At 43.9% G+C, this 12,394-nt stretch overlaps 1 protein-coding gene across 7 annotated transcripts in view; it reads left to right on the top strand.

Moving 5' to 3' along the window:
* Positions 1 to 7,443, top strand: part of ankfn1a (ankyrin repeat and fibronectin type III domain containing 1a) — a 101,552-nt gene extending 94,109 nt beyond the window's left edge. For 4 of the 7 annotated variants that reach the window (XM_087177289.1, XM_087177286.1, XM_023418808.2 and 1 more), the window contains 3 exons: positions 2,081 to 2,303; positions 2,376 to 2,568; positions 2,791 to 7,443. In XM_087177289.1, the coding sequence (XP_087033415.1) occupies positions 2,081 to 2,303; positions 2,376 to 2,568; positions 2,791 to 3,625 (1,251 nt within the window). In that variant the 3' untranslated portion in view covers positions 3,626 to 7,443. The remainder of the gene's footprint in view (positions 1 to 2,080; positions 2,304 to 2,375; positions 2,569 to 2,790) is intronic. The other 3 variants (XM_087177285.1, XM_087177284.1, XM_087177287.1) reach the window with 3 other exon arrangements.
* The last annotated feature ends 4,951 nt before the right edge of the window (positions 7,444 to 12,394 follow it).

Below are 12,394 nucleotides of genomic sequence, written 5' to 3'. Positions count from 1 at the left end.
CCCCTTGTGTGTGTGTCTGGCACTAAGTGCTCTCCTGCTCTGTGTCAGACAGTCAGCTAATTGCTGCTTAACGTTTTGTCACGCTTCATTCTCTTCAAAAGCAAACACACACACACACACACACACATACACACACATTTTCACACATGATAAATTTTACTTTCAGTTAAAGGGGAATTCCTCCACTGTGTTTTCGCATGAATGTGTGAGTAAAGTTGTAGAGAACTGAACAGATTTAGTATAAATAGAAACACAGACAAACTGATGGAGTCAATGATCAAACTTGTTTCCAATGAAATTTCTGTTGACTAGTAAATAAATCAGATCACGGTTTCAGCAGTGAAGCTTGTTAATCAATAGAATAAGACATCGTCAGCATAGAAATAGGGCTGGGGGATATGGTCTATAAGTAATATGGCGATATTTTCAGGCTATATCGTGATACATGATATATATTGATATATTTTTGAAATTTCCTCAATAGAATTTGATGCATAAAGAGACACTCTCATGCTTTGCTCCTCTTTTGTGCGATTTAGAGATTCAGCATCTCGCCTGTTTTTCACTCGTGACGAGCGGCTCCCAGCAGTAACAGACAGGGAAACTAATTTGTTGATAGTCATACTGATATGATACCAGCAACATTATATATAACCCCTTTAACTAGTCTATAGTTTCAATGTCTGGACTATATATGAATATGACACAGACATGAAAAAAAAACCTTTATATTTATAAATATAGATATACAGAAGTTATATATATTTTTTGTATAACTTATTTTTAATAATTTTAGCAACTGCATGGAGAGACAGAGGAGACCACATGTACTAGATGGTCATAGCGGAAACCCATTGTTGGTTATAATTATGTTGATAATTTATTTTTAAGTATTTTACCGGCGCTCTCTCTCTTTTCTCGTTGTGTGTGTCTGTACCAGAGTAAACAAAAGTCGGCGCAAACTATGTAGAAAGACAGAGCTGCAGTAGCAGCAACGCAGCTGCCGTGCACCGTGAGGCAAACACGCGAGGCAGGCGGTGTGTTCCGATGCCGTTTCTTCTCTGAACCAATATGAATTGGTTTTTTTAAAAAAATTAAATACGAATTAGCTCACTTTGGCGTTTCACTTTTTTTGTCAATTCGCTCCGTTCATGATACAAACACACACACACCTCCTCACCTACGTCACACATGCGGAGAGTTTTCTGGATGGGCGGAGGAGTGTGTCTGTGAGGGAGAGATCGAGAAAGGCGAAACGCCAAAGAGAACTTCATGCCGGCGTCTTAAAACTATAATGTGACAATTTATACACGATATTCGCGATATTGTCATTTTATACATCCCACGTGGAACAAGCCGCTATACATCTAGTGTATTCGATATATCACCCACCCCTACGTAGAAACAGACCGGTATCATCTGGGCTCTATTCCATCAAGACAGATAAAGAAAAATCCGAGCTTGTTTTGTTAAGTCTCGCTAATATAAATCAGCGTTCCGTTCCATCACTGTGGCTTATAGGATTCCCGGCTCCGTAACCATGGTAACTGATACTACTCAACTAGCGTGTTCTATAGCAGGCTAACTGTCAAGCCTAACATAGCTGTGTTTCAATGAATTTCCAACGGCCGGAAACAGAATCCCAAAAGACAGCTCCATCAAGTGTGTTTTTACACTCGCATCTCTTTTTTCATGTTTGTGTTTGGAAACTAGGATGATAGCAACATTGGTTATTGTATAATATAGGCTAATATAGACTATAATATAGGATGCAGTTGGCAATATACAATGAATTAAACATTTATTGCCTTTATTCTGATAGCCACAGGGAGAGAGAGGATGATGTGGGAACGGTAACAGGTCGGACTAGAACTAATGTCACTGCCGTCATGAGTAAATTGGTTATATGCACTTTGCCAGGTGACGATTGTTTCAATGTTTGAGCCTGAAGTGAAAGTCAACGTTAATTCAAACCGATCTTTTTCAAGTAAGAGCAGATTTTCTGAGCTACGTCAATGGAATAACATCAGTGCTGCGCACAGAACATGTTGAGTGTGTTGACTGTGTTGTGCTTCTGCAGCAACTGGATGAAATGCGTCGGGACCTCCGCTGGATCACCGACGCGCTGCAGTACGCTCGCTACAAGCACCCTCGGGGCGGCGTACCCATCACCTGCCTGGTTGACGTCAGCGCTCCGGAGAGCGACTCCAGCCAGCAAAAGACAGACTCCACCTCCTCCACCATGGACTACCTGCCCACGCCCTCCCCCTCACCTGAGCTCCGCAGGAGGAAGGCCATCAGTGGTGAGTGGTCCCTCCTCAGACCTGGTCTGAGTGTAGACCTGTTGACCCCTCACTCCCTCCCTCTGCTTCTAGACTCTCTACTTGGCTCGGATGAAGACGGCTCCTCCGAGGTCTTTCTGCCCACTGACAGCGACTATGACTCCAGTGACGCCCTGAGCCCCCGCGAGCTGGACCTGCTCTACTCCCCACCCCAAGATCTATCCCAGCAGGCCGTGCACTCGCTGGGCGGCAGCGCCCCTGATGTGCTCCAGATCCAAGAGCTCAGGTGATTTGTGTGTTTGTAAATGGTCTCACCTGTTGAGTTCACATGTGACCTCATTCGTCTTTACACACAGATCAGCTTACAGCTGAGTTAGTTTAGTTTAGGTCAGTTTAGACTAGATCAGTTTAGATTAGATTAGATTGATGATGGTGGTGATGATGATGATGTTGATGTGTTACCTCTGTATGTTCATGTTTAATCTAATGACGCCTCTCTCTCTGGAAGGTACAGCGTTGTCCCGCCCACAGACCTCCCCCTCCCCTCGATGCTGAAGGATCCCAAATCTAAAGAGGCTCCTCTCTCCTCATCCCTCCTCCCCCACTCTCCCTCTCTGTCCAAGGACTTCAGTCTCTCTAGCTCTGGTTTGGCTCGCTCCCCCTCCCTCTCCAGGACCCTCCCCACCTCTCCGTCCCTCCCCCTGTCCCCCAGATTCTCCAAAGACCTGCCTCTGTCCCTCCCCCTCTCCCCGGTTCTGTCCGACACCACCAAGACTCTGGAGGGCCTCTCCCTGTCCAAGAGCCACCAGGAGGACGTTGCTCCTCTGAGGGCCCTCGCCAACCCCCCCGCCAAACGCAAACTGCTCTCCAGGAGTCACAGGGGCCAGTACTTCAGCGGGCCCCAGCGCTGGCTGAGGGGCCAGAGCGGGGAGAGTCACACCAGATCTCTATCTGAGGGTGTGTACACCAAGCAGCTGGACCCGGACCTGCCCCCACCTGGGGACCTTCCCTCCCCACAGAGCACCACCTACGTCAGCCACGCCTCCTGCGTCCTGGAGAGCCGGAAGGGCCGCCACCGGGAGCCGAGGCCCCACGTCCGCAGGATCTTCGTGGAGCCCTGCAAGGAGCTTTCACCGGGCGACGAGAGGAGGGGCTGGGAGGAGGAGGGGGAGGGAGGCAGAGAGATGACGGAAAAGCTGAAGGCTGCAGGCGTGTCGGTGGTCGTGGCACAGGCGGAGTCTGGAGGGGAGGGGGAGGAGCCTGAAGGAGCCGCCGCCCAGGACATAGACTCAGACGAACAAACCAACGCGCAGGTGTCAGAGATCCTGAGCAGCACGCTGTGAGAGGACGGTCAGTCCAGAAGGCTGAGGGTTTAAAGCTACACTGGGTAAAATTCAACAACAGCTTTATTTAAAAAGAAAAGTCAGGTCAGTGGTTCTCTCGCCCTGTGAGAGACCCCCCCACTGCATCACAGACCACACCCCCCCACCCCCACTGCACAGATCAGGAAGTTAAGTATATGTAGACTTTCCAGACCGACCCAGTCCTCCTCCTCCAGGTCTTGTTAAACCAGAACTCTCGTTTGTGTGTCGAGATTTGTCCTCTAGCTGCAGCTGCTGGTCACAGTGCTGCCCCCCTGTGGACAAAAAGGGAAAACAGTGCTGTGACCATCACTGCTTTTTGTTCTGAGACAAACAAGACACAGAACTTGAACAAATCTACGTTTGATTCACCTCCATCAGCTTTTCAGTGGGAAACAGTTGGAGCGCTCGTATCGTTTTTACAACCCAGTTTAGATGAAACACACCCCTGGAGGGGGGCGGGGTCAAGGCTTTGGTCATATAGAAGTGGGTGTGGTTTCATTTAAACTGGGATGGAAAAAGAATGGATCAGACCTTCCCTCTGGAAAGCTTTAATGGGATCTGAGACAGGAGCCGGGTCCTGACCCTTTTTGACCAGATACTTCCTGGTACCACCAACCCACAAGAAGTGACCTCAGGAACTCAAAGTCATTTTTGCACATTGTCTGTTTCTCCACTGCGTCAGAGCAAACAGATGAATCAGACAGAATAAAAAACGATGGCGGCATTTGAAACACACATTTTTATGCACATGACCAGAGTCATGAGACCTGCAGAACCCGCCTGAAAGTTCCTGATCCTTCAGAACCTGCAACCCCCAGACCACCTGGAACAATCCTAAACCTAGTTCCTCTGGTCAAAACAAAGGTTCCTCTGAGGTTCTTGTTCTCCCGCAGCGGAAACACGATCTCCATGATGCAAAGATTAGAGGAAAGACGGACGTAGGTTTTTATTTATGTTCTGAACTCAGATTGATCTTTCACCTGATGTGACCAAACAGGAAGTGAGATTATTTCAAATCCAAGCACTGCCCAGTGTCACTTTAAAATAACCTCAGACTCAAAAGGTCAAAGGTGAAGAGCAAGCTTCAAACCAGGACATCAGCTGTTAATGTCACCACTGTCCTCCCTCTCTCTCTCTCTGTCTCTGTCTCTCTCTCTCTGTGTCTTTGCCTCTTGACTACAGTGACGACTGGCTGGACACGTTTTGTGTGACGACGATGACGAGCGACCCTCAGACCTTGGACCTCTCCGTAGATTGTAAACTAAACTAAAGTTGCTGGTTCAACTCCGCCAAGCCTCACAACCCATGGCATCGACTGTTACAAAGAAAATAATCAATGCAAAGAGAAAGCGAGTGCTGCTTCTCCCACCAGGACCTTTGCACACGACCAAAAACACGGCGCTTTGATTGATCGTGACTGACTCGTTTTCCCAGTTCAGTTAAAGTCTCTCAAACTCTTGAATTGAATCTTTGGATTATGATGATTTTTTTTCTTGGTGGCCCCGTCTCCAGAGCATGGATTCTCCTCTACTTGAAGTGAATGTACAGTTCAGTCTGTGTGTGGTCTCCTGTGATAATTCAATCAATGTTATTTTGAGCTGCTCCCATCATAATGTGGTCGAATTAAAGTTAAATATATATATGTATATATATATACATATATATATATATTATTCCCTTAGGTCTGAAACACGTGAGCTGCCTCAGTCTCTAAACACAGACCACTAGAAACCTGAACACATGAAGTATTTTTGTATCTTGGACTTAAAGGTGTGCTTCAGTCGGAGCTGTGTGTTGTTGGCATGAAGTTGTTTATAGACGTGGTTTTTTTTGGAATAAAGCTTTGTGTCCAGTTTGTGCCTCCTCCTGGTTCAGCATGACGATGTCAGGGGTCAGGGGGTTTGTAGGTCGGGGTGGGGGGGGGGTCCGGATATTGTTTGCCTAAAAGCAGTCAGCACGTTGCCCCTCTAGTGCTGCATATAACTGCAATAATCTTTCAAATGTGGATACAAGCACAAAAAAAAAAAAGATGGCCGCCATTTATTTGCTCAGTTTCCAACATGTATCCGGAAAAATTCTGCATGAAACACAATGTGTTTGCAAAAAATGTATTATGAATGACGAACCAAAAATTCTGCATTTGTATCCACATTTGAAACGTGCAATTATCTGCTGCGCCGCACGGACTGCCGACCTGACGGTGTTTGTGTCGTGCTGTTGTGTTGACTCTCCGTTGTAACATCCACAGTTACTGTAGTTGTTCCCTCGAGGGCCGGTGGTGTGTTTCCTCTTCAGTTTTTTCTTCTTCCTACGACGTGCACCAGAAAGTGCAGCAGTTTGATTTGTATTAATGATGTCTGACAGTCTGTCTGTTTGATCATGCACAGGTTCCTAACACATATGCACGCTGTTTAAAAGTGCATTTTTAATGTTTGCACATAGCAATTATGGAATAAAAGCTAATTGAATAATTGATACAATTGGGCATTAACTGTGGCAGCTTTTCTCATTAATGACTGTACAAAGGTTTAAAGTGGAGGATGATGTTTATTAAAGTGACACATGGAGGCTGCAGCCGCGACAGTCTGACGTTTGGTTTGTTTGAGCTTTTGCTGAAAGTTGGACGAAAAGCTTGATGTTGAAATCATGTTGATGTCTGGAGATCGTTAGCCTAGCTTAGCATAAAGACTGGAAGCAGAAGGAAACAGCTCGGATCTCTCCAAAACTAAATATAGAACATATGAATCGACCTGCTAACTCCTCTGAATCTAAATCAGTAAAACGCGTCTCTTGTTTAATCCATAGAAAAATGTGGAGCCAAGCTACCTGTTTCCCCCCATTTCCAGTCTTAATGCTAAGCTAAGCTAATTACCTGCTTGCTGCAACTCCACACTGAATACACTGACATGATTTTAGTATCAGACCTCTGTGTCACTGTCAGCAAGGAAACAAACATCTAACTCTTCTTCAGTGTTATTAAAAAAACACTACACTGTAAATTATGCTTTATTTCAACTTGAAGTTTATTTTCGTAGCTCACGTCTGTCAGTCCTGATAACACTCACCTGAGCAATGTTAAAGATCTCAGAAAACAGTGACTGCTCCGGAACCACGTGCAACAACCAGACCAGGGAGTTCAGCTGATGTGTACCTGTTTATCAAACTGAGCATGAACACTCCTGATCTTCCTTCAGTCTGAGCTCTCATTAGTCGCAGCCAAGCATCAAACTCCGAGGCTGATTCATGCAGCCAACACTGATGTGCTGATAACCCATGGAACGGACAGTCGAGCTATGACAATAAAAAGTTGTAATAAAACATCATTAAACCAGTTCTCCCAGTAACAGACTGGTCTGTCTGATTTCTGACCAGTTCAGATTTTTATCACGTCTGAATCTGGAGGATTCAGTCTTCATATTTGTCCTCAGGAGTCCAGTCTGTTCATGTGAGGAAGGCTTTTATTTTGAAATGTTTTTAACGTCCGGTGTGGACAGGATGTTGTACCTGAGCCTTGAGTCAGGTGTGAACGACTCCTCACACATTCCTCTGTCCTCATATTTTCTCCCAACAAAGCAGAAACAAACCTCTGTCTGTATATTTTGCATCACCTTCATTTATCCTGAAGCATCAAGATCCACTTTTGACTTTATTTATTTGCAGCTTAAAGACCATTTCATTTTAATGGACTGTTAAAAAAAAAGAAAAAGCCTCCAGTGTTTTCCTGCATTTTACAACATGAATGATGTATTTTACCAGCTGAAATAAACGTTGTCTCATGTGGATGTTGTGCACGTGAAGCTGTGAGTTTGTCTTTTATCAGAAGGTGCTGTCAGCTGGCGGATACAGATAAAGCCACGGCGTGTCCGCCGCTGGGGTTTTCATCACCGCCTTCTCGTCCTCGCTGCTGTATCTGTGGCATTCTGGGTATGTGAGTCAAGCTCTGCCAATCAGAAGTAACGCTACACCGCTGTCAGGCCTCCAGACGGGAACATGGTGAGTAACGGGCGACTGTCTGGTGTCGAATCATCAGATTATTTCAAACATGTTAATGTGTGAGTGAAGCTGAGCGGACACCGTGTCTTAAAGGTCCATATAGTATAAAGTATATGTCCATGTGTAGTTCGATTATAAAGCAGGTCTAGGTTCTATATTAATACTGTGAAAGTATCAAATGCACACAGCCTGTATTCAGAAACTGAGCCTTAAAACCAGCCGTCAGGACTTCTGGAACTTTGTGATGTCACAACAAAGCAGTCACCCCCCCCAAGCCCCGCCCACATGGACCCACCATCCGAACCTTGCAGGATTTGGTTTCTCTGAGTGTTTACCTGAAATCGGCTATATTTTTTATCAGATCACTTAGAAAACAGTCAGCCAATCAGAAGAGAGGCTCAGAGTGTCCTCTCTTCTGATTGGTTCACCGACCTCTTGTTACTAGAGCTCCAGAGAGAAGCCTGAGAGAGGAGATGTAAAACTACATTGAGATTTTTTTTGGTTCTTAAAACCACAAATACATCTTCTTGTGGATCAACACTTCAAATAAAACATAGAAGAAGAAGAAAACTGGGAGCTTTAAGTTTTTTTTTTTAAATCTATTTTCCAATTAATTGATAGTTTTGTTTATGAAAATTCATGGTAAAATTTGTGATAAATGCTGTTATAATGAAATAATAACTGCTTTGTTTGGGCCAAACCTCAAAAACATTAAAAACACATGAAAGTTATGCGAAGAAAAATCAGCAAATCATCTCCTCTGAGAAGCTGCAAACATGAGCAGCTGATTTCTGTTAATCGATTATTTATTTTATTTTATTTATTAGCCACTTCCATGGTAGCAGCAAAACAATCATGTAAATTAAAAGCAAAAAGATAAAAGCATTTTTTTTAATTTTTTTTTATAATTCTCTTTTTATTTCCACATTTTTTTTTCTTATTCTTTTATTTATTCCTGTTTATATTTACTTATTCTTTTACAGATGTATTCGTTTTTGTGGCACTCCTATGACTCCATAGAAAAAGTTTGAGAAAAAAAATCTCTATTTCATTTCAGTTTACAATCGTTTGTAGCTTTCAGCAACATCTCAGCAGACAGTTTGCTCAGATCATATGGAGACTAACTACTAACCAGAGACTAAGTAGAGCTATCAAACATATCTATGTTATTGAGTTATAAAATGTAATGTTCCGGTCTGGCGTCCTGTGACCTGATGCAGTCTCAGACTGGAGGTGTTGGAGGAATCCGCTGCAGCCGGGCTCCTGAACAGCCGAGCCTCGGCGGTCAGAGGACGCCGTGTGGGAGGGTGTGAACCAACTGGAATCTCACACCACCGCTGGCAGGGAGTTTTCCCGCTGGAGCGCTCGGAGCATTTCAGAGCCGCGGTCCAAGCCACAGGATCTCTGCTCCCTAGCCCCTCGCTCAAGGACTTGGCTCTGCACACAACAAGTCCGTCAGTGAGAATGCACGACGCTGTGGAAACGCACATCCAGTTATTCAGTGGAGAGTCTGGGAGAGTCCAGCAGTGTCTGACGTCTCTGCAGTGAAGATACTCTTCATGTTTGTGTTGGGGTCTGCAGCCATGTTAGCTGCTCTGTCAGGGCCGGATTCAATTCCTGAAGGGCCAAGCATTTGTTGTTGGGGCCCCTATTTACCCCCACTACACGTCAGCATTGAGTGCTCCATCAGTCGACTGGAAACCGTTAAAAATTCACTGGTCGCATTTAACATCTGAATATAAACGTTTTACCAGCTGAACCATTAATCAAAAGCAATAACTATCAGACGTATTGATCGGGAAAATGATTGTTGGTCTGATGGAGGTTTCCTGTTTGTTGATTTCAGGAAAAATTAAAGCGATTTGATAAAAGCAAAACTGTTTGGTTCAGGTCTTAAAACCACATTCTGACGCAGAGTCCCTCTACGAGACCAGGACCACAGGCTGTGGGATGAAGGACCTGACATGTTGATATTCAGTGGAGCAAAAAGTGATGTGTATTAAATATGTGGTTGTGGGGCCCCTGAGCTCTTGGAGCCGGACTGTAGTGGTGATTCGAGGAACTAAAGATTTTGGTTCTACAGCGTTGGCATCATTTTCACACCTGCAGGTTTCTGCTTGGTCCCTAGTCCTCGTGTCTCAGCTGTGACCCCATCAGGACGTCTCAGTCCTGTGTTGCTTGGATCTGGAGTGATCTGTGTCTTTGGGCAGGTGGACTCTTCAGACTGGTCCTGGAGCAGATCTGCCCCGAACCTTCTCCCTTAAAAACCCCTCACCCCACCTCTTTGTGTATGAGTCTGTGACATTTTCATTCAACAGTTCATCTGGACATTTGATTGTGTGTTTTGGTTTGTAGTGAGCAGGGAAAACATCTGGTTCAACATCTGCATTTCACAGCCAGGCCTGTGTTTGAGGACGAGGACGTACAGACGCCGTCCTCCTCTTCCTCTGGCTTCGTTGTGCGGGTCAGAGGCGATGAAATCTGAGCCAGATGAACGGTTGCTTCGTGTGTTCGTGTGTTTGACCCGTCTCTGCCACCTTGAAGCCTTCTCACCCAAATGGAGCGTCCAAATTGCCCCGGTTGTCTCTCCATCAAAGCTCTTGTTTGTGGGGGAATTAAATACCCCACAAACAAGAGCTGCTTTTTTTATTCTCTCCTCGGTTTTTATCTGGCTGGGTCACGAACGAAGCAGCCCGCCTGTTAGCCCTTCATCCTGGGAGGCCCTCAGATTCACTATTAAGATTAAAGCGACGTTGTGTTGGAACATCAGAGGGAACACACACTGAAGTGGAGGAGTCCGTATCGCCGCCGTGTTCTGGAAAATCAAAGGAAAAAGTGATTCAGAACATGTGGATCTGTGAGAGTCTGTAGTGAAGACGAGGGAAAACACAGGGAATCTGTGGAAAATGGAAACGGCAGGACGAGGCTTTTGATGATAAGTGAATGTGATCATGACGTAATGTTTTTACCCCGAGAGGCCGAGTGACGATCTGACTGCACGGTGGTTTTTGCAGGGAAAAGGGCTCAGGTGGAGGAAGCATCTTAAGATTTTCCTTAAAGTCCAACTTAAGATTTCCTTAAAATAAAAACTGTTGCACAAAACACAAACAAGTCTTCTCCTTAAGGTTTCCTTAAATGTTCTCTTAAGTATTTAAATTGCAACGTGGTTCGTTAGGTCACAATGACCTTGACCTTTGACCACCAAACTGTAATCAGTTCTTCTTTCATCTTGAAGTCCAATTGGACGAAATTGCCTCAAGGCGTTCTTGAGATATCACGTTCATGAGAATGAGACAGAAAAACAAAACAAAAAAAACATCATTTTCTACAGTTGTTTTCTCTTGTGCCGTATCAAACTGTTTGATGTTAATAAAGTTCATTTTTAAGACAGATATTTTGATAGTATTGAATCATCATGGACTTTGTTCAAATTAAATTGCTGATATTTGCAACCACAAAGACCTGCTGTTGCAATTTTGCAACGTTTTCACAAAATCCCCCAAAAAGCAAAATATGAAAAACGTGTTATTTACTTGATCAGACGCTTCCTAACAAGACTTTAAAAGGGAGAAAAAAATTACATCCATAACATCAATGCTTGAGTTTCAGAGGGTTAAGGTTTTCTCCTTATCTTAGTCTTATATTTAAGGAATCACTTAAAGTCCGTTAAGATCTTAGTGACCAAAATAAGGAAAAAAACTTAAGGTTCCTCTGATTGGATCTTAACCTCAACATGTCTGAGTTAATGGTGATCAATGAAGAAGAATTTTCCTCGATCAGAAGAACCTGATGGAGCTTCAACGATGAGGAATTTGATTTTGCTCCATAGATTTGCTCCGCAGTCAGTTTATGATTTGTCCGACCATCTAGAATTTCTTAAAAAAGTTTCCTTAGTTAAGGAAAAAACTTATTTAAATTTACGGCAGTAATAGAGAGTTTACAGTGGTTTGTTTGCTGGCATTAGATAAGGAGAAAACCTTAAATACTTACTTCATTTTACTACATTTTAAGGAAACCTTAAGGAGATTTAAGTATATTTTGTGCAACCATTTTTTATTTTAAGGAAATCTTAACTCAGACTAAAGAAAATCTTAACTTAAGGTGTTTTGTGCTACTGGCCCCTGAGCCTTAAAACGAGCAGTCAGGAGTAATGTAACTTTGTGATGTCACAAGAACGCAGTTATTGTCCCCTCACCCCCGCCCTTTTCCTGAAATCTGCTATATTTTTATTGGATCACTCAGAAAACAGTCAGCCAATCAGAAGAGAGGCTCAGAGCCTCCTAATGATATGATTCATTAATTAACATGAGCTGGACCTGGATCAGTGTCAGGGTCAGGACTCCGGACCTGGATGAATGATCAAGATAAAAATTATTCATTTATTTAAGCAGCTGGAATATTTTTGTTTCAAACAGATGTAAATTTCAATCTGCACCAGCTTTTTGAATGATGTGTGTATACATACTGTATATGTATACTGAAGCGCACCTGTGTTATTAGGTACACAAGGAAGATCGACTGATCCAATACAACAGGTTGGGTATAAATCCACCCTTACAAAGATGATCCTGTTCAGATCTGAGATCTTATTATTAATAATAATAATAATGATGATATTCATATATTATTTCTTTATAATGTTGGATCAGTGTTTCAGGTCTAGACTCGGTCCTGGACTCTGCTCAGACCGCCTGGCTCTTTCACCTCAGGGTTCGGTTGTGACTTTTCCTGGAACCTGGAAGTCATCTGGGCCTC

Source organism: Seriola lalandi, unplaced genomic scaffold (assembly GCF_002814215.2).
Source record: "Seriola lalandi dorsalis isolate HSWRI2012SDOR001 ecotype SW California unplaced genomic scaffold, Sedor1 jcf7180002054585, whole genome shotgun sequence".
NCBI lineage: Eukaryota > Metazoa > Chordata > Actinopteri > Carangiformes > Carangidae > Seriola > Seriola lalandi.
This window is presented reverse-complemented; position numbering and strand designations above follow the sequence as displayed.